The following is a 27,312-nucleotide window of genomic DNA, read 5'->3' on the forward strand; positions in this document are numbered from 1 at the left end:
ATATATATATATATATATATATATATATATATATATATATATATATATATATATATATATATAGCAACATTTCGGCAGAACACAATGTTGCCAACATTTCGGCAGAACACAATGTTGCCAGCCAATCAAGACAAAAAAAGCCACAAAACAAACAGAAGATATTAGAAACACCAATCAAGCAGAACACAGCAAACTCCAAGACCAATAAACACACCAAGACTCCCAACCAATCAGGATGAAGAAAAAACCATTCTGGCACAGCAGTAGACTAGCCCCAAATTTAAAACTGAAACGGCTGTGAAAGTCTGACTGACAGACGAACACAATATGGAAGCCTGATCATGGCAGATGAGATTCTGCTACAACTTTAAAAGCACAACTATAATGACGTGGGAAAATACCCAAACAAAGCTGAATACAATACATATATGTGTGTGTGTGTATGTATGTATGTATGTTATGTATGTTGTGGCCCCGATTCCCGAGCCTATGCTGTCAGAGGAAGAAGACCTGGAAGATGAGGAGGAGGAACTGGGAATGCCTTCTTCCCCAGGACCTTCCTCTCTGGCAATGCCTTCCTCCCTGATAATGCCTCAGGTTTCATCAGATAACCGAGAGGAACAGCCTGAGATTAATCAGGAGGAAGGCATATCAGAGCAGCCCCTGACAGGGCGTCAAGAGGAAGAGTGTTGGCTTGATCCTAAGCAGCATCGTAGGGAGAAACGTGAGCAGCAACGTAGGAGGCGTGGGTGGGTCAGAGAGTGAGCTGAGTCATTGAGCCACACCCCACAGGGGATAAAAGTGGGTGTGTCTTCGGCTGGAACTTTGTATAGGACAAAGTTTGATCTTACTTCAGGTTTTCTTTGGGAATGATTTTTGTGGACTGCCTTGTAATTTTCTGTGAGTAGATTTTTATTTGTTATCAGTTTGGATTGACAGACAGAGCGTGTTGGAATGCCAAGATATTATCAGTTCCAAAGAATTAACTCTGTGAAGTCCGAGCCAGCTTGCCTGCCTGTGTTTGTGTGAGTTTGTATTCTTTCATCTTTTGGGAAAGAAGAAAAGTGAGACAGAACATTTTTGTCCTGTACCCGACTTAAACCATCTTTTACCTAAGATGGACCACCAGCAGCAGTTTCAACAACAGCTGCAAGATGAAAATCAAACTCTACAACAGCAAGTGGCTCAATTAACAGCCTAACTTGCTTTGCTGCAGGCTTATGCAACTCCTCCTCCCCCTCCTTGTCGGAAATGCCCGGTGGCTGTGCCAGATAAGTTTTCTGGGAAGCCTGAGATGTTCCCGGCTTTCATGGGACAGTGCCAGTTATTTATGGCTATGAGGCCAGAGGATTTCCCAGATGACCAGGCTCGGGTGGGGTTTGTGATAAGCCTCCTTTCTGGCTCAGCCGCCAGATGGACCACACCTTTGTTGCTCAAGAACAGCCCAAGAACAGCTCAAGAACAGTAATTATTAACTAATTACCAGGGGTTTTGGCAACACATGCGCCACATTTATGAAGACCCCATATGAGTGCAGACGGCAGCCAGGCGCCTTAAGGACCTTCGCCAAGGGAGGTGCTCCCTGCAAGAGTTTATTTCTGAATTTCAGCTTTTGTGCCTGGACTCCAACTAGAATGACGCAGCGTTAATGGACGCCTTCCAGGACGGCCTGTCAGATAAGCTGCAGGACGAGTTAGTTCGAGTGGAACCAGCCCTGACCCTCGACACTCTGGTCGTGCAGTGCTTGTGCATTGATGCACATCTCAAACGGCGAAAGAACCGTCGTACCCTCCAGGAGCAGCCATCTGCATCTGTACCGCAGCGCCCTGTGCTAACAGCGCCCCGGGTTTCTGACCATTTGAGCAGCCACATGCACATTTGTGGCCCGCTGGACGTCATTTTGCAGGGCTCTGGCAGTGCTCCTCCTGTCCCTCCTTGCACAAAGGTGGAGGTAGCGGTCCTGATGCTGAGTTGTTGCCCTCCTACAGCCTCCTCCACGTCTCCTGATGTACTGGCCTGGCTCCTGGTAGCGCCTCCATGCTCTGGACACTACGCTCTGGACACTACGCTGACAGACACAGCAAACCTTGCCACAGTTCACATTGATGTGCCATCCTGGATGAGCTGCACTACCTGAGCCACTTGTGTGGGTTGTAGACTCCGTCTCATGCTACCACTAGAGTGAAAGCACCACCAGCATTCAAAAGTGACCAAACCATCAGCCAGAAAGCATAGGAACTGAGAAGTGGTCTGTGGTCACCACCTGCAGAACCACTCCTTTATTGGGGATGTTTTGCTAACTGCCTATGCTTTCCACCTGTTGTCTATTCCATTTGCACAACAGCATGTGAAATTGATTGTCAATCAGTGTTGCTACCTAAGTGGACAGTTTGATTTCACAGAAGTGTGATTGACTTGGAGTTACATTGTGTTGTTTAAGTGTTCCCTTTATTTTTTTGAGCAGTGTATATGCATACACACACACACACACACACACACACACACACACACACTATAGAGGGAGGGAGGGAGGGGAAGAGAGGGAATGGGAATGAGAATGAAAGCTATTATCATGCATTTGAATCTGGAAAAGTGGGGAATGGATTAGATGGTAGGAATCCTAGGCTTTTTTATTTTAAAAATTAAAAATTACTTATTTTAAAAGGAAATATGATCTATTTTAATTTATATGGTGCCTGTCACTCTGTTTCTCGTATTCGTGTAACAAAGGGCATAGTTTTGGTTTCAGCCCTTTCTTCAGCATTTTTATCATGTGACATTTGTAGAAAGAAATACAAATATATTCATAACTCTCCTATATTCTGTTTTTTATAAGGCATCATTTTTAAAATCCAGTTTGTTAACATCAATTATACATTTCTCCCTGGATATCTTAAAACAAAGGTATCGGATGTTAAATGGCAGCAGAATTAAATGCATGCATAGGCTTCTTCATAATTTAGTTACATAAGTGCAAGACAGAAATCCTGAAGTTGTTATAACTACTAGACTTTCAAGATTTTGGGGGGCAGGGAGGGTAGGAAAGGGGACTTGAATGGATAATTTGAATTTGTCCCGCATAATATGTGAAATAAAACAGGTTCCCCTCAAAAATGGTGCTTGAATCTGTTGCACATATACTGTAAGGTAATTAGCCTGATTCAGGATCTATAGTTTGCAGTCATGGTTTTTCCGTGAGTAAAATATTCCCTATCAATGTCATTATGAGGCAGATTTTTCATTGGGGTGAGTGCATTTTTGTTAAAGAGGATGCAAATTCGGTTTCCTAATTTTTAGGTTTTCTCCTAAGTGATTCAAACGCTGACACTGGTGTATTTAACATATGAATGCAATCTTTTCCATTTATAATTTTCATTTTTATCAAGAAACCTGACAGGGTGTACATTAAATTTTGAAGTGTGGTGAAAACTTGCATCTAAATGAAGATCAGTGGATTCAAAGAAAGGCTGACTATTGACTACAAATTATTGTGTTCATAGGATAAAAGATCCAAGTTACAAGAACAGCTGTGCAATTCGGATCTCACTTGGAAGAAAATAGTAACATTTGTGGATGAAAACACACCCAAGGAACAGCAGCAATCCATACATGGCGATTTAAGGACACTATTTCATGCTGCCAAACAAATAGGTAAGTTAGGGTTTTGGACTGGATACAATAGCAACAAGCAGTTGACCCTTGATTTAGATAGGAATCGAAGCTTTATTTACTAAGAACATTTATATGCCCAACTCACTCTCAATGACTCTGGGAGACTTACAAATAAAACCCCAATACAAAAGCCAATAATTCCTGACCCTCTTGATAACAATGGTTAGACCAGCCAGTTGGTCAGTTCCATATAATTCTGGGGATCCCAGGCCTATTGTCAGAATCATATCTTCAGGGCCTTGTGAAATAGTGTCAAACTAGGATTGGGGAGCACATTTGATTTGGCCATTCTGGGCACGATCTAGAAATTCCCATTACATTTTGTCTCTAGAGGTAGAAAATTTTGCAAGAGCTTAGTTACAAATAAATGTTTTTCTTTCTCCTCTCACCTTTTTGAGTTTTACGTTTTTATTAACTATAAAATAAACTATTTTAATCTCATTCCATTTTCATGTTTTAAAATGTCCCTGTGTGTGGCACTGCTTCAAGATGTTTATGTAAAAGACATCACCCAAGTAAAATCCCATCAAAGGTAATTGTATTATGAGTAGTTCATTCATCAATTTCTCTCCCCCCCACCACCGCTTTTGTTTTCCTATGTCCAGTGGGATCTGAGAATGGCGAAGAAGCAATTGAAAGTGGCGCTAGCTTCCTTTTTAAAATGCTTTACGCCAAGGACTCTATCGGTCGTGATGAAACTCAAGCCATTAAGCAGGTCTTTGGACCCTTTCCCTCGTCCTCTGCCACGGCAGCCTGTGATGCCACCAGTCGGATTGTTTCACATTTTACTGAAGAACAACTTGCTGCTCTTCTGCAAAGTTCTGAAGAGTTAAACGGTAACCCAAAGCTGTCCTTTGGCAGAAATATTGCATTTTCTTTTGACATGCACGATTTGGACGACTTTGAAGAATTGCTGATAAATGGTGAAAGGGATGACCAGAAAGTCATTAGCTTGGATTATGAGAAAATTTTTAATAACCAATTTGAACATTATCCGAATAACTGTGGTGAAAATTCTGACGCAAGGTCCTCTGGGAAAGTAGATGATACTTTCCTGTGGTGTGAAGTTGGGAAGTATCTGAATGATTCCCTACAAGGAAATTCTTCCGGCCCAACAATGGAACATCTTTGCTGCACTTTGTATGAGATGCTTGCCTCCCATAAAAGTGGTGATGAGCTTCAGAATGAGGTAGGGGTGCACTTAAAGCTCTTCTGTTGTCAACATAACAAAAGCACAAATTGTTCAAATCTAATGTTTGAATAAAATCTGTTTGTACATTAGAGTTTCTCCCCTCACACACATACACAATTAGCCTCTGCAAAATCTTTGTACGTTTTCTCTCAAAAGCAAAAATAGCATGAAGGTGATCTTGGTGGCTAGCATAGGAACGCACCACATTTGTTCCTTTTTTTTTTGTTCCTTTGTTCTGAATGCAAATGAAGTGACATTTTGAACCAATGGAAAATGGTAATGTGATGCATTGGTATGAGAAAAATAATTTCACACCAAAGTTGATCTTGAGTTTGTTATTCCTATGGTGTGTTTCATTTAGCTGATTGAATAAGAAAATGCAGTCTTGGATTTAATTTATCATAACGGTTGCTCTGCAGAAACTTTCTATTCTGCTGTATAGATCGACTGCCCATACTTAGAAGAACCTTGGAAGCTGGGTGGGTAAAGTAATGACCTGAAAGGAAAATGGTGTAATCTTCATTGCATGTGACATGCAACAACAGGGGTGTAATCCATTCCAACTATGAATGTGGGGCCACAGCTGAAGAAGCTTCTTGGGTGAGAAGCAAAACGCCTTCAAAGAAAAGAAACCAGGAAGGCCAGTTGCCTCTTAAAAAAAGCACCTTTGGGACAACCATGATCTGGATGACTGAGAATCTCCATAGACATGAGGTCTAGAGTTAAAGTGCAGTTAGTACAGGTTGGGTTGAGAGCATGTCAAGCTAAAATGAGGCTGACTGCATAATGTAGATTGGATCAAATTATTAAGTTGATTTTTTTTTTTTGCTGATTATAAAACCAAAAACTAAATGGTTGAATACAGATAGTCCTCAACTTACAACAGTTCATTTAGTGACTTCAAAGTTACAACAGCACTGAAAAAAAGTGGCTTATGATTGTATTTCACACTTTTGACTGTTGCAGCATCCCCTTGGTCATGTGATCAGGATTCAGATGCTTGGCAAATGGTTCATATTTACGATGGTTGCAGTGTCCCGGGGTCATGTGATCAGGTCATGTGATTTTGTGACCTTCTGACAAGCAAAGTCAATGGGCAAGCCAGGTTCACTTTACAACCATGTTACTAACTTAACAAAGGCAGTGATTCACTTAATCACTGTGGCAAGAAAAGTCGTTAAATGGGGCAAGCTCACTTAACAAAGTGACAGAAATTTGGGGCTCAATTGTGTGGCTGTAACTCGAGGACTACCTATATAAAATTCATTGTGAACTAAATAGAGTACGTAAAACAGAGTTTTGGTGGACTTTACAGATGTGGGATCACTTTTGGCTTTTCAACGACAGGTCAAGAGCCACTTTCAAAATGGGCCAGAACAAAGTCATTAGTAGGATCTCAACATTTCTTCAATTTTCTCCTCACAAACTGGAAGATATATTGGAAGGAGGAATTGGTGACAAAGCACAGTTATTTATTTATATCTTGCTGGCCTGCTAGATATTCAATAAGGCCGCTACTAACAGTAATAAAATACATTATTAACAGAAATTACTCAGTTAAAGCTAATTCTATTTACATGTCAATTTAAATTCCAAAAATCTGTCTGAAAATGATTATTATTATGTTGGCTACTTTGTGTTGTGAAAATGTTTTCCCATGATAAAATGGGAATAAGGACAAGTTTCCATTTAACTTTAGTTTTGGGCTCAGTTAATATTATTTGTAGAAGCCTGTATTTGTGTGTTATTTCATTTCTTACTATGCAAAAGATTTGAATGTCCTATGAGACATCACAGCACCCTGGCAAAAAATGTAACTAAATTTTGTAGTTGAGTATTAGAAGCTCAATATCCTGCTTTTTTTGCTGTTTTGGGGAAATCAATCCTTTTTTTCTCAACTACAGATATATTACTCTAGCACCCTCTGCTGGAACTGTGTGATAAATCGATACAAATTCTGTTTGCAAAAGAAGAGAAAAAAGTCTTTTCAAATATATCTTAGTTTGAACTACCATGACATGCATCTTGCAAGTTTTTACATGCAAGATCTCAAAAGACCATTTTACCAACACCTCCCCATCTGGCATGTTGATGTTGAGGTTCCTGTTGAATTTCTCAGACAAATTACAATGTCTGAATTTGGATTTTGGTTTTGTTGCAAAAATCCTTGAAGTAAAATATTCATGCAATTAATTGCATGCAGCTATCACTGATTTGATGTTTTTGTGTTAGGTATTTTATCTGTTGTACAGGGAATCCTTGACTTATCACCATCCATTTAGTGACCATTTAAAGTTACAATGTCATTGAAAAAAGTGTCATTTGTTTTTCACGCTTTCAACCACTGGGACATCCCCATAAGTCATGCAATCAAAATTCAGGCACTTGGCAACTAGCATGTAGTTATGACAATTGCAGTGTCCCAGTGTCATGTTATCATTTTTTGTGACCGGAAAAGCAAAGTCAATGGGGAAATCAGATTCACTTAACAACTGTGTTATCAACTTAACAACTGCAGGGATTGAACAACTGTAGCAAGAAAGGTCGTAAAATAGGGCATAACTCACTGAACCACTTTCTTGCTTAGCAACTGAAATTTGGACTCAGTTGTGGTTTTAAACCGTAGACTATCTGTACAGTATTTAGTTTAAATGTATAACTCTGGAAAACTTTATTTTGAACAGTGATTTATAACATCTTTAAAAACGATGTATCAGTGGGCAACTGTAAAGCCTCAAATGTGGGTGCGCTTGCTGTCCTCACTTATCAGCAGAAGAAAATAACACATTTTGGTTATTCCACTTGTAATCTTTTTTTATATATAAATTTTTATTGGTTTTTAAGACAAACATAGACCGACAAAACATTAAAAACATCAAGCCAGACTTGTAATCTTGTTAACATGAACTAGGAATCCTGGATAAAAATTCTTTAGGCAATTTGCTAAAAAATGGTTAGATCAAGAAGTGGAGTACAAATTACCTGGTTGGCTTTCATTTGGGATTCAGGCCTGTGTATGGGATAGAAATGGTCAAGCTTCTGAATAATCTCTGGCAAGGATTGGATGAGACATATGCATCCGCCCTTGCCCTTCTTGACTTCTACAGCTTTCAGTATTATAAAGCAGGGGCCCCCAACCTTGACAATTTTAAGACTTGTGGACTTCAGCTCCCAGTTTCTCAGCCAGCTTTGCTGGCTGAGGAACTCTGGGAGTTGAAGTCCACAAGTCTTAAAGTCGCCAAGGTTGGAGATCCTTGTTATAAAGCATGAAAGTCTTCTGAATAAGAGCTGGATGGCATGGTGATGTGCTGGTTCTTCTCCTTTCTCTGGGATCAATTCCAGGTGATTGGAGAGGAGGACTCTTGCTCTCAATACCTACTATGTGGGGTACCACATGTTTTGATACTCTAAACCCAGGGCTGTCAAATGTACGTCCCGCAGGCCGGATGCATCACGTGCTGATCACGCCTATGCCCGGTTAAGCAAAGGGGGAAAAAATCCTGATATGTCATGTGACGACATTTGACACTAACCCATTCTATTTATGTGAGGCCACTGGATAAGCACCACCACCACCATGTGATGAGGTGTCGGTATGCTGATGATACTCAATTATACATTTCTGCCCCTGATGAATTACGTGATGCTACAAATGTCTTATCCTGGTACTGTGAGTTTCCGGATGGGGCACAGCAGACTTCAGTTGAACCCTGGAAACACCAAGTAGCTTTGGATTTTGGTTCTAGGTCTATGCCATCTTTTGTGCCAGAATAGGTTATACGGCTTCAGGAAAACCTGGTACACAATCTTGGTGGTCTTCCTGCACTCATGACTCTTGTTTAGAGACCAAGTAGTGCTCATAGCTAGAAGGGCTTTTCTACAGCTTCCTACTGTGTGCCAATTGTGCCAGCAGTTCCTAAATCAGAGGACTCTGTTCAATTTTACTCCTGCCCTAGTCGCCTTTTGTTTGCATTTTTATAATGTGCTCTACACGGGGATGCCTTGGAAGCTTCTTCTGGTGCAAAAATGCTGTGAGACAGCCATTTATGTGTGCCCCTGGAATGGTACACATTATACCACTGCTCTGTCAGCTGCCTTGGTTTTTGGCTTGCTTCCAGGTCCAATTCAAGTTTTTGACTTTTAAAGCCCTCCGTAGCCTGGGAGGGCCAGGTTATCTGCTTCTTTCTCATCACATTTGCTCACCCCATCAGGTCTGGCAAAGAAAGAATGCTGTGAGTTCTGCCTGCCGGGAGATTATATTTTGTAGGTCCCATGAGTTGGGCCTTCTATGCTATGGCACCCACCTTGTGGAATCTTCTCCAGTGAGATTAGTCCCACATTATCAGGTTTGGAACCCTGGGGAAATTTTGCAATGGCTCCCTTAGTATCATCAACTGTGGTGACACAGTGGCTAGAATGCAGCATTGCAGGCTACTACTGTCGGCTGCCAGCAGTTTGGCAGTTTGATTCTCAACTGGCTCAAAGTTGACTCAGCCTTCCATCCTTCCAAGGTCAGGAAAATGAGGAGCCAGATTGTTGGGGGCAATAGGCTGACTCTATAAACCGCTTGGAAAGGGCTGTAAAGCACTATGAAGCGGTATCTAAGTCTTAAGTGCTATTACTATCCTTTTCTATTTTGTGTGCCTTTTTATAGATACTTGTTAATTAATTGTGACTATGGATTTTTTTTTTTTAATTAAGTGTGATACGCCACCCAGAATCAATTTCATGTGAGATGGGCAGCTACCCAAATATGTTAAACAAATAAATATGGTTTGTTGAACAAATCAATGTATGAGACAAGCCAAGAATTAGGAAAAAGGAAATGAGTTACGATTTCTTCCTGCCCTTAGTCATGAGGGAAGAATAAAGAGCTGGATTTTGAGTATTCCACAATAGCTCACGGAAGTTCATGCCAGTACAGCATGGCTATAAATGGTAAGTTACTTTTAAATGTGAGCCAGACCACTGCAACATGTAATCTGACATATAATATGACAGTGCCTTGATTTGGAAAATTGAATCCCTACTCTGTGGTTGAACCAAGCTGATTTGATCCCTTCATTCTGTTAGAAATGGGCCTCATGCTTTTAAGCCACTTTTAGCATTCAGATCAAAGCAGCATAGCCCCACTTCAATATTAACATGCTCTTTGAAGCGCCAAACAGCTGTAGTTCAATGCTGGGTTTAAAAGTATTGATGTGCCTCATCTTACCTTTTCCATTTATATTCTTTAATTAACTTTTTCAGCAACACTACGCAGTCCAGGAACTCAAATTAATTGCCTTTGGCATTGGTGGGACTGTCTTATTCAATAAACCTTCAAAGTGTATTATTTAAATTGAGAGACTACGGTAACTCTTATAAAATCCATCCCTGAAAGAAAAGGCAATCCAGTGCCCTCAAAGTATTTGGGGAGTTTTTTTAAAAAAAATCTTTTGCTGTTGGCTTCATCAGCCAAAGTTGCTGGTAGGTTGAAATTCAAATTATTTGAAAGGACCCAGTCTGTATAGTTGCACTATTTTTTTACATTAACCACAAGCTATTTATCATTCCTCGCTTGGGTATACTTCTCAAGTTGTAGAGGTAGTCCTCGAGTTACAACATTTCATTTAGTGATGGTTCAAAGTGACCACGGCACTGAAAAAAGTGAGTTATGATCGTTTTTCACTTATGACCTTTCTTGCACCCCCATGATCATGTGATCAAAATTCAGATGCTTGGCAACAGACTCATGATGGCTGCCATGTGCTGGGGTCATGTTGTTTCCTCTTGCAATCTTCTGACAAGCAAAGCCAGACTCCGTTAACAACTGGCATACTAACATAACAACTACAGTGATTCACTTAACAACTGTAGCAAGAAAGGTGGTAAAATGGACCAAAATGCAAGTAACAAATGCCTCATTTACCAACAGAAATTTGGGGCTCAATTGTGGCCGTAGGTCAAGGACTACCTGGATTATGCACACTCATTTTGTATTACAGCTATTTCTTCATGTTTTCCAATAATGCTACTTGGTGATACATTCTAAAATTTCTTTATTGCAATGATTTCCATGTAGTTTCCTCTTGGCTCAATTGTTTCCATTAGCAGTTCCCATGTCCTCCTCTATGTACATTATACCAAGAGTCCATATAACAGGATCCATCCATTCTGGGACACGTATATTCGCCTTCATTTGGGAGTCCATATAGCAATTAAAATTTTGAATTTGGACCTTGGTGGAGGGGACTTGGGTTTGCGTTCATGTAACTATAGAGCTAAGCTATATCCAAATTTTAGTAAGAGATGCAGAATATTTTTCTGTCCATCCCTGTACTGAGAGATGAGTATTTGTTTGTCCTTTAGAAAATGGCAGGGGTGGGATGCTACTGTTTTGGACCGGTTTGGATGTACTAATAGCTCCGAAGAGCAGCTATCAGAGAACCAGTTTTTTCTTACTTGCTCAGAGTATCCTTCAGTTGGGCCCTCCCACCTGTGTGCCTAGGTCCTTTTTATCCTCTCAGTTGTTCAGCGCGGCAGAGCGGATTGCCTTGCTAATCAGCTCACAGGCGCAGGGATTTTAGTTTAGTTTTAGCAAAGCATGTGATCACTGAACCGGTTGTTATGCTGGTAGCACCCCACCCCTGGAAAGTGGAAGTTTCATGAGTTTATATAAGATGCTTTCCTTTCAACTTCTGAGTGTTTTAAAAATGAGGACCTAGACAGTAAAGTAATATTCTTTTGAACATTTTCCTGGCTTATCAACAACAACAACAACAACAACAATAATATAACAACTACTACTACTATTTATTAAAAAAACAAGCAAGCAAAAGATAACATCATGTATAATTCCAAAAGATTTCAAGAAATGTCTCTTGCAGAAATAAATGAACCTTGTTGTTAAAGATCTCTTGTGAAAGGGAAATAAAAAGCACCTCCCTTCACAACTTTTCTTATAATCTTTATCAAACACAAAATGCGTAAAAAATCTAGCATGTGCTTTTGTTTACAGTAGCAGGAAAACAGGGTCTTAATTGTTGCAAACCAGATGCTTCCAAATCTTCCTTTCTAGTCCACCCATGCTCCCTGTTGGCACATTTGTCTCTAACGGCATCCAAGACTTCGCTTTTTCATATTAGCTGTTCCTCTTTCCCTCTTCCTTTAGACGAATCAACATCCAAATCTCCCAGATGCCTTCCAGCTGCTGCTTTTCTTCTTTGCTGAAATAGGACCAAAGTTTGCTTTCAGAGCTCTTCGATTGCAGTTGCTTCTTTCCTAACATAAGCAGTTCTTGTGAACCGCTATGTAATCAATTGGCTTCTTTTCGCAATAGGGAAGGGCTCTAGCAAAGCTTTGTTCTGAAACCTGATCTTGTAAAACCAATGTAATAATAGTAATAAAATAAATTAATTTGACTCTTTTTTATTGCAGTGGTATTGGGCTTTTCTCTTCGTAAGCTGCCTGGAGTCACTAAGAGTGAATTTAGGCAGCCATATAAATTTTCTTAAATAAATTTTTGTCCATGTAATCTGATGACACTTGAGTTCTCATGCTTGTTCAGGACCGATTAAATTGGAACTGATCCATTTACTGCTACATATTTAGTACAGTATTGAACCTGAAATTGGTAGCCAGATAATTACTGTTATTTATAAAACTGTGATTAACTGCAGTTTCTTGGTGAGACGCATTTGGATTGGAAACAGTCTTCTTAATGGCTGTTGTATCTTTTTTGGCATTTTCATCAATGCATGTGTTATAAAGACCTAATTATCTAACGGGCACATTCTCCTTGATGGTCTCAAGCAGTTCAATATTAAACAATGCCTTAAGTACAGGGTGTTCTGACCAAGGCTTTCTGAGACTGCAATTAAGCACACGCTTAGTCCAAACAACTCTTGTTTTATTTCAATGCTGGGAATTATGTTCATTCCCAGACTGTAATGAGTCCCAGTCTCTCGAGATAAGCATCCACCTTTATCTCCTTTGACTTGCTGCCAACAACTAAAGTGCCAAATTAACTGTAAAAAGCCGAAGTACAAAGTCCAGACAGCTTCAAGGTTTAATCCGAACAGAGTGAACGATGTTGTTTCCTGCAAAGTTTCCTGTCCCTTTGCACTTCCTTTATATCAAGCCTTACTACCGAGTCACCCCTTTTGTCTTAGCTGCTCTTGCCTTCTGGCAGCTCTGTGCACATGTGCACTGGGAACAGGCTCCCCTTGTTCCTTTGCCTCGCTGCTGTCAGATTCTGGAGGCTCCGGAGTCAGCACATAACTCCCAGATGGCCCTGGCCCCATCTCTGTATCAGATGCAGGACCTCGTCTGAGTCCTTCCCAGACTCCAGACTGGCCCAAGCTCTCCCCCACTATCCAATTCTGCTGCTGTCTCTACAGGCTGCCAGTGGACCACAACACAGGGTTGCTCATTTAGTTATATAAACGGTGCATTTTAAACCTATGAAATGCCAATTGGGACGGCCAACTTTAAGTACACAAAGGGGAAATTGCAGCCTAGAATTCTGGCCTACGATGTTACTAAGAAATTCAGATTTATTGTTTACAGCTGCTAGACTTAAGCATCTGTCTACAGCCAAGGATAGAAACCTTCTGCTACATATTGGTGAAAACAAGCATGCGCTGTTTAGTGTCTGATTGAAGTTACAACAGCATAAAAAAGTGACTTTTGACAATTTTTCACATTATGACCATTGTAATATCCCCATGGTCATGTGATTACTATTTGGACACTTGGCAATTATTTATGACAATTGAAGTGTCCTGCGGTCAAGTAATCACCTTTTGCAATCTTCTGACAAGTGAAATCAATGGGGAAGCCAGATTCACTTAACAACTAATTAACTTGTTATTAACTTAACAACTGCAATGATTTCATCTAACAACTGTGTCAACAAAGGTCAAAACTCAGTCAAACGTGGGGCAAAAATCTTGTATAGCAATGGAAATGTTGGGCTCAATTGTAATTGTAAGTTGAGGACTATCTGTATACATTATATCAACTTCCGAGGTCAGTAAACTGAGGATCCAGATTGTTGGGGGCAATATGCTGACTCTGTAAACCATTTAGAGAGCACTCTAAAGCACTGTGAAATGGTATATAGGTCTAAGTGTGATTGCTATTCTACAAGAAACGTAATAACAGTAAAGATTTTTTTGTAATTATACTTTGATTTTATGGTATTGTGATATTCACAGTATTCACTAATCAAAACAGTGTCAAGATACAGATATAATTACTAGCAGTACTGTGAAAATTGCTATGTACCCATGGACTATTCAAGATATTAGTATGATTTATTAAAGTTAAATCATGACTTAACATATGATTGATGTTAAGATGGTTTGCTGACACTTGAAAGAACATTTTTTATGGCTTTATATGGAAGAAACACAAATGAAAATTGAGAGAATTATTTAAGAACTTGTTAGTATTTCATTGTGATTTTGTTTTTCATATATACAGGATGATTGCATCAGGTTTGGAAAAAAATTATAGATTTGCATACATAAATAGTAACATTTTCCTTTTTCTGACTACAATCGAATACATTCTTGGCAATGCTATTTTAATGCTTTAAACATCACACAAGGACAATTTATGCTTCCTAAGACCAATAAATCCCCCAAACTCTCTCCTTTTCTTTTTATCTTTTAATAATTCTTAAAACATTAATTACACAAATGGCCATTACTAGGAATGCAAAATAAGAAACACACAGACATTGAATATTAAATTTTATCTTGAGTAAAAGCAGATTTCAGTAATTAATTTACCGTAATGTAATTTCGTAAGTGATTTTTAAAGATTATTAAGAGACTTTTAAGTTTTACCCAAAAAATGGAGAAGCTGATTTTGCTGCTGTTTTGAAATTATGAAATTATGTTATTTGACATTATATATCTAGTGTTGTGGAAGATGTGGTTGTTTCATTAAGCAGCATGACAGTATTTTGTATAATGGATTTAAATTATGGGTTGTGAAGAAAATAACTACAAAACTTCAGTCAGGAAAAAAAAATAAACCTGTGTTGTATTTTGAATACTGCATAAAATTACTCTGGAGTTTTCAGAGAGATGTTAAGGATCCCTTTGGTCAAGCTTGTCTCCTGATGATTTTATGAATATATTCGTGGAGTATTTGTGGCAACAATATGGCAGACACACAAAGTCCTTGCTTTTTGGTGTGTTTTCCAATTTCTTAGATCAGTCCAGTCATCCAGGTACCAGTTCGGCTTAGCTTTTTGAGAAAAAAACGAGTTTAGTTGACTTGCTAAGTGGGGACTCTATAACGTGGCCAATCATACCTCCTCCTAGATGCTTTCCAGATAGATGTTTTCCAACAAAAAGTTTCTTTTTTTAATGCACTAATACACGGAGAAGATTTGTAATTTCTTATATATTTTCTGTTGTTAGCAAATATGACTGATACAATCATTTGTTTTTTTTAAATAATGGTTTGGTTCATTCAAATTCATTTCCCAACGTTTGTAAGAACTAGTGTGAATTTGGATCATGTTCTGAATTGGATTAGGCAATAATTTTTGACAGTGTTGATAACACTATCTGTCTGTGCAATGCGTTCTGCTGCTTGATGCTGAAATGAATCTATAGAAATATAAGAAAATGGGCTCTCTTAATCAGCTCCTTTGAGGTCATCCCTTAATGTCACTAATAGAATCTTATAGTATCTTCATGTGCATAGGCTCCATGTATAATGGCAAGTGGGAGAAACTCTGTATGTTTTCCAGTTGTTGAACATGGTAGCTTCAAATTGTGAATATGCAGACTTTTGTGAATAGATAGGATCAATGAAAATGATAACATCATTTTTTTTTCTCCCCTCGTGTTCAGTTGTTTGAATTACTAGGACCTGAAGGATTTGAATTAATAGAGAAGCTCCTGCAGAACAGAATTACCATTGTGGAGAAATCTTTCTCTGGACCAAATGATTACAGACTACAATCTTTACAAGGTACAATCTTTACAAAGTTGCATAGTTAAATTCTTTCTATAAGAAAAATAAATTATTTTATAAATTAGTGAGACTGGTAAAAACAAAAAAATTAAATGCATGGTTTATTTCATCTGTAAAAAGTTAAAAAACACATATTTTTTTTGAGTTTTTGTTTTTTTTAAATAAGTGAACCTGATTTTCAATATAGTTTGATTGCATTTTTCTTTGGGAGATGATTTATCACACTGTTCCAAATATTCAGAGGCTATGATAAAGGAATTTTCCTTATAGTGTTCCAGAATAATCAGGTTTAAAATACATCACTCTGATATCTCAGTCTGTGTAAAAAAAAATCACATTTGTGGGATGGGTAGCTATATAAATTTGACTAATAAGTAATAAAAGGTTGTACTGTTGAATATTAGATAACCGATAAAAACATCTTCCAGGCTTTATACACAAATTGAATTAGGCATTTAATAGGCCAAATCGATGCTAGCTCTACAGAAATCTGCAAGAATACTGGAGGAAATTGCAGTGCATTAGTTTAGGGGCTTTAATTTTGCAGGGTATTTTATAGAAAGCAGCTTTGCTATTCTATATCAGCTTCCTTTTTCAGGGTTAGATTATATTCTGATGATGGGATCTTCTTGATTCTATTCTATTTTGTAGAAGAAATACAACTGATACATCAATTTTTTTTCAAGATTTTAGTCAACTTTAAATACTTCATAAAGTTACTTTTAAGCCTTTGTAATGTTGCTCAGAACCAAGAGTGCAGAGAACGGAAATCTATAAATAACTGAGTGTGATTCCATGTTACAGAACAGTGCAGAAAATTTACCGGAGAAAATTCTAAGCCAAATTATGGTTGCCAAGTCACCATTCAGTCTGAACAAGAGAAGCAGCTAATGAAATTATATCGCCGTGAAGAAAAACGAAATGCCAGGCGAGAAAAACGAACTGGGGAGGAAGGAGAAATTCTTGTTGATGCAGGAATCAATTTCGATCCGAAGGAGTTACGGATGCAAAGGTAAGGCGTTTCAGTATAATGCTACCCTTGATGTTTGCCAAGCATTTACTTTCCCTTAATTTGGCCCTCTCAATGAGAAAGTTTCAATTACAAGTCAAATTTTAATTAAAGTATGGGTAGTTATGACCACAATTGAGTCCAAAATTTATGTTGCTAAGCGAGACATTAATATGTGCGTCAACCTTGTCAATGCCAAATTGGAAGGGGTTCAACTTCAAACCTTAGTAACCCTTGAAAAAATTATATGGAGGTAGAAAAACACTGTTTCTGGTTAAGGAAGGGGATAGTCTGAAAGGCATGAATGGATGGTTGATTTGAATAATTGCTTGCTAATCCTTTTTTTAAAAAAATTAATGTATCTTTTACTCTGCATTCTCCATTCAGATGATCTATCACACATACACACACAGACACGTATACCAGCACCCTCCTTCCCTGGCTTCATTGCACTTGCATGCACACATGCAAACACCAGCATCTGCCTTCCCCAACCTTCTTGTGCTTTTTACAAGCATTCATCCATTATAACCCTAACACAGCCTTCCTGTGTTCATACACACTCATGCACTCACCCATGACCTCCTTCCCTGGGCCTTTTTGCACGCCCACCCACCCATGTACCCACTAGCACCCTCTTTCCATGCCACCCTGTGATCACACTTACCCGATGCCCTCTTTCCTTGGCCTGCCTGCATATTCATACACCTCTGCCCCCCTCTTTTCTCAGGCCACCCTGTACTTACAAATGCATCCGACACCCTCTTTTAATGGCCTCCCTGGGATTACATGCATCATACCTCCTCCTTCCCTAGCTTTCCTGCAGTCGTGTACACACATGCCTTGCACCCTCTTTCTTTGGCCTCCTTGCACTTTGACACAGGCAACTCACATTCTCATTCCCTGACTTTCCTGAACTTAGACTGCACCAAGTTCCCCTTTCTCAACTTGTGCATGACCTATGCCAGGCCTTCCAGGGACTCCTCCACCCTATAGCACTTTGGCATTTCTTATCTGGTACCTTTTTCACGTTCCAATTAATGGCCTGCATATCTTGGGATTACTCAGATTGTGATCACTAAGCAATAGGTATGGAGATTCTCAGTCATCCAGGTCATGGTTGTTCTAAAGGTGCTTTTTTCGAGAGGTAACTGGTTTTTCTTTGAAGACGTTTCACTTCTCATCCAAGAAGTAGAGTTGAGGGAGTTTTTTTGGATGAGAAGCGCAATGTCTACAAAAAAAAAAAGTATGATTGCCTCTTGAAAAAGCAGGGTTGGGACTGAGCAATGTGGATACATGACATCATGCTTTCCAAGCACTTCACTTAGCATCAAGAATCCCAGTCCTATTAGCAATCAAAACTTGGGGAGTGCCTGTATATCTGTGCATAATTACATAACTATCACTTGACTGAAGAAGACGGGAGAATTGTTCCCCATTTCTGCTTCCCTAAAAGGGACCATCATGGATGGTGTTAATATGTGCAGGCTTCTTTGCTCAAGGAATGTTTGAAAGGTAGCACCACTCTGGTGTCTGTTATGAAGCTCTCTAACCCTGATGTTGAATTTACTTCGTATTTGCGACAATTTCCATGGCGTCACTGCATTCTGTGTTGAGTTCCTATATGCTGCAGTTTTGATTGTCACTGGCCTTCCTTTTGTGATTACAGAGAACAAGCCCTTTTGAACGCTCGCACGATGCCGGTTTTAGGCAGACAGCGAGACATGGAATTTGACAAAATTCATTATCCGCATGTTTATGACTCACAAGCGGAAGCTAGGAAAACATCAGCTTTTATTGGCGGATCAAAGGTATGCCTTTACAGTTTCCTTCTGAGTAATTAATTTAAGTGAGCTTCTCTGAAGAGGTAATTTTTGTCCCTATTTTTTATCCCCCGCCCCTTGATAGGTACATGCATATTTTCTTATGGTGAAAAATGTCGATCACTTGGCCTTAAAGATATCTTAAAGAATTCATTCCCATTAGTTCCATGAAATGGTTTGGGGGCTTGGGTGTCTTTTGCTATATTCAGCTGTTTTTCCCTTGAAATATTGAAATTGGCAACAACATATATTAGAGGACCACCCAAGAAGTGAAAGATGTTACTTCAAATTATAAATTTTATCTGCTCTTGAACTGTATGGTTCCTAATGGCTCTCAAGTTACAGAATGTTAGGTATTCTCAGCTGGAACAATGGAAAAACGAATTTATTCATTTGTTACAAATCTCTGGGCCACAGATTTAGAATTTCATGTTATATATTAATTACAAATCTAAAGAGGTCATAACCAGATGGTAGAGCAAGCCAGAATTCCTGATTTGTTCACTGTCTTTAGAACACAGGGAACATATTCAAACTGTCCTACATTTACCACATTTTTTCCTTTTCTTTCTTTTGCATGATTCTTACCTAACCCTTCATATTTGCTTTAGTCATGCTGTAATGTCTATCTGTTGATTATATGCTGATTATAATTAGTTGAATTAAGTTAAATTAGTTGAAAGCTGGTTTGCAAACTTTGCTTTACTCGTTGTTGCAGATGTTTCTTTATTATGAAGTAATACGAACAGCAAGAAAAAATATGTTCAATAAAAGATGGAGAGAGACAAGAAAATAGAGAGACCCATTTTATCCTAAAGCTTTGTAGAAGTATTCGTACACTTTGCCAGTCCTTCTGGTCCTTTGTATTTACAGAAGCTTGCAGCCATCTAGTTCAAAGTATTGGTTGACCAACTGAAAGATGCCCTTTCTGACCACATGGTCAAGTAATTTTGTTGTTGAAGTGAACAGCAAAAAGCATGCAGCCTTATTCTAACCAAAATGTATTTCATCTGATAACCTAATACAGATTTCTGCAGCTAGTGTTCCTTCAGATGTTTTAGGACTGTTAAGTCTTGAAATTCCCTGCTGCCATGCCCTTTCTGGGAGTTACAATCTTACATAGAGGAAACCCAGTCTTAAAAGGGATCTATAATCTATATCAATATATTAAAACTGTGTGCAATAGAAAGGGAATCCTATGGGTTTTTTTCCTCCCCCTGCAAACAAACTCATTATTTTCTTGGCTGCTTGCCATGAATTTTCCCACTCCTGAGCAGATAGTGGAAATACCATCTTAAATAGTTAAATTTACAAGCAGAAACTTGGCTCTAATTTCAATAAGTGGAAAATATAATGACATGTATTCAGATTATTGTATTCCAAAACAATTTTCTGATTTCTCTCTTTTTTTAAAAACAACAACAATTTTATAGTCATTATAGAATTGGAAATACAAATACACCACAAATATTAAGTGGAGTGAATTAACTTTAATAGAGTACCAAAGATTTCCTTTGTCCATTTTTTAGAAACCTTTGCTTGTTTTAGAGTATGTTTAAACTGATACTTAGTTTGCTAACTGTTTAGTTAGCTGTAGTTTGATGCTGCTAACTGAGAAGAAAATGTTCTGTGTCCAATTCATTATTTTAAACTGTTTTTCTTTCTCCTTTCCTTTCTTCTTTTTAATTTTTACAGATGCTTTTGCCAGAAGCTATTGAGAGAGAAAATAATAAAATGTATGAAGAAGTAAAAATACCTCACAGTGAACCAATGCCAATGGGTTTAGTGGAAAAGCCAGTTTATATAAAGGATTTAGATGAGGTAAGGTGAAATTCCTAATTTCTGTTCTGAGGCATTTGTAGAAGCTTCAGCCTTTTATTGTTCTACAATATAAATATTGAAACAGTATTATGGAGATTTATTGTTATTATTTTTATTCAAATTATTTGAATAACAAATGATTATTTCTTTAATAATATATACATTTTTAATTTAAAGATTATTTAAAATCATCAATATTATAAATTGCTTGGAAATAAGATACGCTGTAGATATATCATATCCGAGATAGAAAATATAGGATGAAAATATACAAATGGTTTGTAAGCCAACAGTGACAACACTGAGACTGTAAGCTCCTATATGTACAGGTAGTCCTCAGTTTACGACCACAGTGGAGCCTGAAATTTATGTTGTTAAGTAAGAAATTTGTTAAGTGAGCTTTTTTCCGATTTTACGACTTTTCTTGTCACATTTGTGAATCACTGCAGTTGGTAACTATCACTAAATGAACTGTTGTAAGTCGAGGACTACCCGTACTTCTGAATTTTATTCTCTGTAGCACTTCTCACATTGCAGTTACACTAGGAAAGAGTACATGTAATTCCCTTTTGTGACTGGGAGTGAGGTTGAAGAGGTCACATGTGACCTTTTCAGTGTTGGAAATAACACAGAGATTTGTTCCTTTTTTGCTGAATACCTTGACCTGTCTGTATTCTTAGCAATAGCAATAGACTTATATACCACTTCACAATGCTTTACAGCCCTCTCTAGGGGTTTTACAGAGTCAGCATATTGCCCATAACAATCTGGGTCCTCATTTTACCCACCTCAAAAGGATGGAAGCCTGAGTCAACCTTGAGCCTGGTGAGATTTGAACTGCCAAATTGCAGGCTGCTGGCAGTCAGCAGAAGTAGCCTGCAGCACTGCACTCTTAACTACTGCGCCACCGCGGTGCTTAGAAACAAGTTGTTTCATTTTGATGACCATTCATTCAGTATGTGGTACTAAATAAGTGGTAGTTATGACCAATCTTTGAAGTTCCATTTGTCCCAGTATCATTGTGGTCAAATAACAGAATAACAGAGTTGGACGGGACCTTAGTACAATCCCCTGCCCAAGCAGGAAACCCTATTTCAGACAAAGTAATCACAGTCTGGGAGTGAGCTTGGCAATTGACTCGCATTTATAACAGTTGAAGCATCTTATGGATACATGATCACCATCTGCAGACAGTTTCCCACAAGCAAAATCAGTAAGGAAGTCCGTAGAGAAAGTCACAAGTCATTGTAGTCAGTTGCTTGTATTCTCCCCTCCCGGAAGCATTCTTCCTCTGCCTGAGGTGCTTGCACCTCACAGCCCCCCCACCCCCACCGTACCCCCTCCTCCCTCTGACAGCAACTATTTACCTGCCTGCCACCTTACAGCTCAAATGTTATTTGCTTAACAACTCATAATTTTGGCTTATTGATGGTAAGAGGCACTAGGGGATTGTTGTCAGTAAGTGATGCTGTCATGTAATGTTATGCATCGTTGCTGCATCATTCAGTGATGGAAATCCCAGCAGTCCCTGTTGCTTTTTTAAAATACTTATATTTATTTGTAAAATAAAATGTCCTAGGAAATATGTATGCTAATTTTTTGAAACCTTGTTTCCTTGGATCATACAGCCTTAAAAATATGCAAAATGCTTTCAAGATGCCTGATTTTTTTTACAACAGTTGCACTGTAAACTGACATTAAAATAATACGTCTTGGGTCCCATTTTCTTACCTAGTAGAGTTGTCAGATGTTTTCTAAATTTGGTGATAGATAAAGCAGGCAGGATTGTGGAGAATAATATGCTCAGATTCTAATTTTAGTTGTTTTCTATTTAGAAAAGGTCTTTGAAAATATTAACCTAACATCATTTTAAATGTGAGGGCAATACTTTTTATAACTAATGCTAAGGACACTTTTTTTCAGCTTGATATGTTTCAGATGAGTGGGTGTATAGCTTTCATCATATCCTAGAAGTATATCAGTGTCTTTTTTTAAAACATGCACTCTACCTATGGGTAGCTTTATATATTTATCCTATGAATAAATAACAACACTCCTTTTATCCCATTTATAGTACTTATTCAGCAATATGTGCTGTAAAGATTCATGAATTAGAACATTATTCTATAAATAATCTCAGCATCAGAAAAAATGCATGAAATATTTTAGGAACAAAATTGTATAAATATTCTATCAAATAAACATTCAGTAAAGGCAGAGGAAACATAATTTCTATCAATATATTTTAATGTTCTAAATACAATCAGCAAAAGAAAGAAAGGTGTAGTGGCGTATTTGCCATAAAGTCTTCACAGCTTTCGAAAGTTGCAATTTTGTTGAGGATAGTTTTAACATAAACTCAAAATAGATAAAAAAAATTCCTTTCTGTATCGGACACAAATCTAATGTTTTAACTGCCAATAGCTACATTCACATACCCCCACGGTGACAATTTGTTTAAAAACATGGTTTACTGAACAAGCTATTGTGGTCTGGCTTCTACTGAATACTACATCATAATGGACATATTTGCATATCATAATAAGCCAAAACCAAACAAATCTTCTGGAACTGTGCGGTTGAGCAACATGATCTGCTAAATGACTCCTAATTATATGCATATTAGAGCAGAGCAGTGGAGAAGATACTGCAGGTTCTTAAGGCAGTATATCTTATCTGCCACTAATGAATATAGGAATTATGGGGGTAGGGTGTGTTTCTTGAGCAAATCTAGTGTAGAAAATAAGAAATATCAGCGTTGGTGATTATAGAAAATTTCCCTGTGCATCTTATTCAAGAAAAGCATCAATTATATAGACTTTAAATAAACTAGTTAAGTGGGCCTTACTGATAGAATCTGGGGGCTGGAAATCATCTACATTGATTTTAGCCATGATATTAATTACCAAGCAGAAAGCCCCAATTTAAATTATTGATTTTAATCAACTCTTTTATCTGCATGTCGGTTAGACACAAAAGGTGCATTGCGTGATTTATTCAGCCGAGTAAGACTCTTCTTTCCCTGTTGATATAATAGCACTACAAAAGAATAATATAACTAAACCATTATTTTAGAATCTTTTCATTTTATCAGGTATTGTGGCTCATCAGTTTATAAAATAGTATAGGAATAGTAAATATGGAACCTCTCATATACCTTTTGAATTTCCTGTCTTGGTGAAGATGCTTGAAATAATGTCCTAATCTATGATTTTGTGGAGAAATCCCTGGAATATAAATTTTGTCTGCAACTGAACAAACTGTCTAAATATTTAGTTTTCTGGCCATTTCTAGCCTTACAGAAAGATCAGTTCCATCTTTTGCTTCCTTCTCCCCAATCTGTATCCAGCTGCTCACTTTATAGGCTTTGAAATTTTAAAGATTGGTGCCAAGGTATATTTTATCCTCGTATTTTTAATCCTCTTTTTCATATTTTTTAGACCTGCAGCTAAGAGGGTGGGCGGGGCTACCAGTGATTGTAAGTTCTGAAAGTCTTTATGGTAGTGGACCAGGATTAAAATTCCTGGAAGTAATTAAAGATCTGGGCATAATTCAAAATAGGTAATTTTAATGTTGTCAGGATTGTTTTGAACTCAGAGCCATCTACTATGAAAAAGAAGATGACAAGACGGAGTAAAAACAGAATAACAAAAGTCTTTTCAATACTGAGCTTCTCCTTCATTGTCCCCATTATTGGCCTTTTAGGACTTTCTAAAACTGGCATTTTATGATTTTGGAAATCACATAGTCTCTAATCTATGGCTCTGGATTTCACCAGAGGATTTGACCCCAAAGGTGTTTTAATAATTGTTATTGTGTTAATCTCCTTGGTCAAGGTAGGGCAGGCCTCTAGAGAGTTCTTTATTTCTCTTAACAAATGTTTCAGCCAAAGGCTCTCCAACAACCTGTAAGGCTCCACCCTCCCCTACGGGGAGCCACTCTCCGTTTCCCAAACCCAGTTCCAGTAGTACAAAGAAAGCCACAAACTAGGAGCCTGCTCACAGGGCAAGGTCTGGGTTTCCAAGTCCAATCCACCAGGGAAAGTCCAGGCACAATACAAATGCAGTCCTCAGGACAAGAAAAGAAGCAGTTCCAAACCTACAGCGAAGCAGAGGCCAAATGCAGGCCACAAGAGAAGGGCTCGGTCTAAACCAAAATGTGAAGAACAATCTTCCAAGCAAGGCAAGGCAAACAGCAAATAGGCACGAGTCGAAACTGGAGGAGCATAAGCCAAAGCAACCAATTGTTCCTGGCAAAGACTAACTCCCCAAGGCTTCTCCTTAAATTACTCCTCTCCAGGTGTTCCTTGTGAGGAGGGGTGGGGCGACCGTCTCCCAAGTAGCCTTGCAGCCCTTCTCTGGGCTTGCCCACACTCCATTTTCCTTTCCCTTGGATCGAGTGGAGTAGACAGTTTTTCCTCATCAGAGGAGATTGGCTGCCTATCAGCACCACTGCTGGTCAGCAGCCAATCCTTTTTGTTTGTGCAGGCAGTCAGCTCTCCTCCTCCAGTGCCTGAGGGTCCCGGGATAGCATCTTCCTCAGCTCCTGGTCAGACAGTCCCAGTTCCAGCTCTTCCTCCTCTAAACAGGGCTATGAGGGGGCCATGACAATCCTAGATATCATTCTTTTCTAACAAGTCTTTCAATTTATACTTTATACTTGATAAAGTAGTCACTTTATACTAGTTAAACTACGTGTCTGTGGATAAGATATACATGCTGTGTATATAGAACCTATGTAAAAACAAACCTGTGTCTTCTGTATATTGTTTTAAATTTAATTTCATATTTTTTGTAGAAAATGATCGTTAGAATGGGGGCATTTTCAGTTTTAATTAGTTCCATAAGCGCTATATACATGTGGGGAAATTATTTTGCTATTGTGTGAAGGACTAGCCTCTATCCATAAAAAGGGTACAAATTTATGTTATGCCACAGTTGAACACTAGTCCACTGAACAAGCTAGAGTTAGCTACCGTGTTTCTCCAACAATACGGCCTCCACCAATAGGAAGCCCCAGCATGATTTATTGGCATAAAATCAAATTAAGCCCCTCCCCCCAAATTAAGGCCCATATTAAACATGCGAAATGGAGGGGGAATGGCGGAGGGGTTTGCCCTTAGGAAGTACTTTGTTGCATGCCTGGATATGGTGCTGCCTGCGTTGGTGGGGCAGTTCATATTGGGAGACTTTCCGCCACTGTTGCTTTCCCTTTTCCCTTGCTGCTGTAGTGTTAGAGCAATGCCGCGGCGTTTGGTGCAGCCATGTGCGGCCAGTCAGGGCTCCTCCCTGCAACCGGAGCCCTGAGGAAACACTTGGCTTCAGGCGCTCCTGTCGCCGCCTTCCCTTTGCCTTTGAAGGTAAAGCAAATTATGTTAAAAACCTCCGCTCATCCCACCAGGGCCGCGCCAGAGCCATGCGGGCTGGGCAGGGCCAGGAAAGCGAGCCGTGGGTGTTTCCTGGCTCTGCTCAGCCCGCACGGCTCTGGCATGGCCCTGGCAGGATGAGTGGAGTGCCCGGCGGGGAGGCGCTCCCTGCCTTGGTGAGAGCTCTGCCTCTGGGAAAGAGGGCCCGCCTGTCAGCTGCGCTGGGCGCCCCAGGCAGACCGCGAAGAGCTTAGCCTGGGGTGCCCAGCGCAGCTGACAGGCGGACCCTCCTTCCCGGCGGCAGAGCTCTCACCAAGGCAGAGAGCGCCTCCCCGCCGGACCCTCCGCTCATCCCGCCGAGCCAGGAAACACCTGCGGCTCACTTTCCTGGCTCTACCCAGCCCGCACGGCTCCCTGGTGGGATGAGCGGAGGTTTTAAAATAATTTGCTTTACCTTCAAGGCAAAGGGAAGGTGGTGACAGGAGCGCCTGAAGCCAAGTGTCTCCTCAGGGCTCCGGTTGCAGGGAGGAGCCTTGACTGGCAGCATGTGGCTGCACCAAATGCTGCGGCATTGCTCTAACGCCACAGCAACAAGGGAGAAGGGAAAGCAACAGTGGCGAAAGGTCTCCCGAACATCCAAGCTGTCGCCACCCACCCACCTGAGGATGCAAGGGGGGGAATTAAGTCATCCCCGAAAAGACGGCCTAACCATTTTTTCGGGGGTCAAAAAAAAAATAAGGCCCGGCCTTATGTGAGAAACAGGGTAGGTTGTGTGAACTGGTTCACACAACCTAGCTAACTTATTTAAAGGGGTAACCATTATGAAGAACTATGAATGATATCTATATGATGCTGTCTTTGCAATTGTATTTTGATAAAGTTCCTGGAATTTAAAAAGTGAATACTTCGTTTTCATTCAGTTGAAAAAGAATGGCTGTATCTTGTGAAATGAAGTTCATGATTTCTAAATGAAGTGTTATGTAATTTCTACTTCAGGAAATTTAGACTGTCTTTTTCCATATAATTACCAAGTAACAACTAAAATTTGAATACTATTATTAACTAGAGTTAAACTTTTGTGACAAAATGGCATACATAGTGAAAGTTACAAAAGCAGATAATTATTTTGTGTTTTACACATTAAAAATCTGCTCTGGGTAAGAATAAAGTAGTGATGTCTTTTTGTCAGTGTTAGGCGCTAACAGAATACATATTATGTGCCCTACAAATTTATAGACGATAATTAGGAAAAAAAGGTGCCTTTAGCCACCTCACCTAAATGCTGCGATATCTGGAAATATGCTTGTTGGAATGGTAGAAATTAGAAATGCAACTTCTTTAAAAGCTAGGCTCAAATGTGTTGTTTTTTTTGCACATTGCACAAAAACGACCTGCCATAATTCTGTCTTGCTATTCAGCAGGTTGCAAAAGAAATTATAGCATTATTTTG

General features: G+C 39.1%; 1 protein-coding gene across 1 annotated transcript in view; it reads left to right on the plus strand.

Annotated features, from left to right (window-relative positions):
• ASCC3 (activating signal cointegrator 1 complex subunit 3) overlaps window positions 1-27,312 on the plus strand; it is a 216,855-nt gene that overhangs the window by 12,251 nt on the left and 177,292 nt on the right. Inside the window, exons 3-8 of the mRNA XM_026726677.2 lie at window positions 3,501-3,651; window positions 4,278-4,861; window positions 15,721-15,841; window positions 16,649-16,856; window positions 18,523-18,664; window positions 20,372-20,497. Coding sequence (XP_026582462.1) covers window positions 3,501-3,651; window positions 4,278-4,861; window positions 15,721-15,841; window positions 16,649-16,856; window positions 18,523-18,664; window positions 20,372-20,497 — 1,332 coding nt within the window. The remainder of the gene's footprint in view (window positions 1-3,500; window positions 3,652-4,277; window positions 4,862-15,720; window positions 15,842-16,648; window positions 16,857-18,522; window positions 18,665-20,371; window positions 20,498-27,312) is intronic.

The sequence above is a fragment of the Pseudonaja textilis genome, chromosome 1, assembly GCF_049901715.1.
Source record: "Pseudonaja textilis isolate UNSWEBS1 chromosome 1, rPseTex1.2, whole genome shotgun sequence".
NCBI classification, from domain to species: Eukaryota; Metazoa; Chordata; class Lepidosauria; order Squamata; family Elapidae; genus Pseudonaja; species Pseudonaja textilis.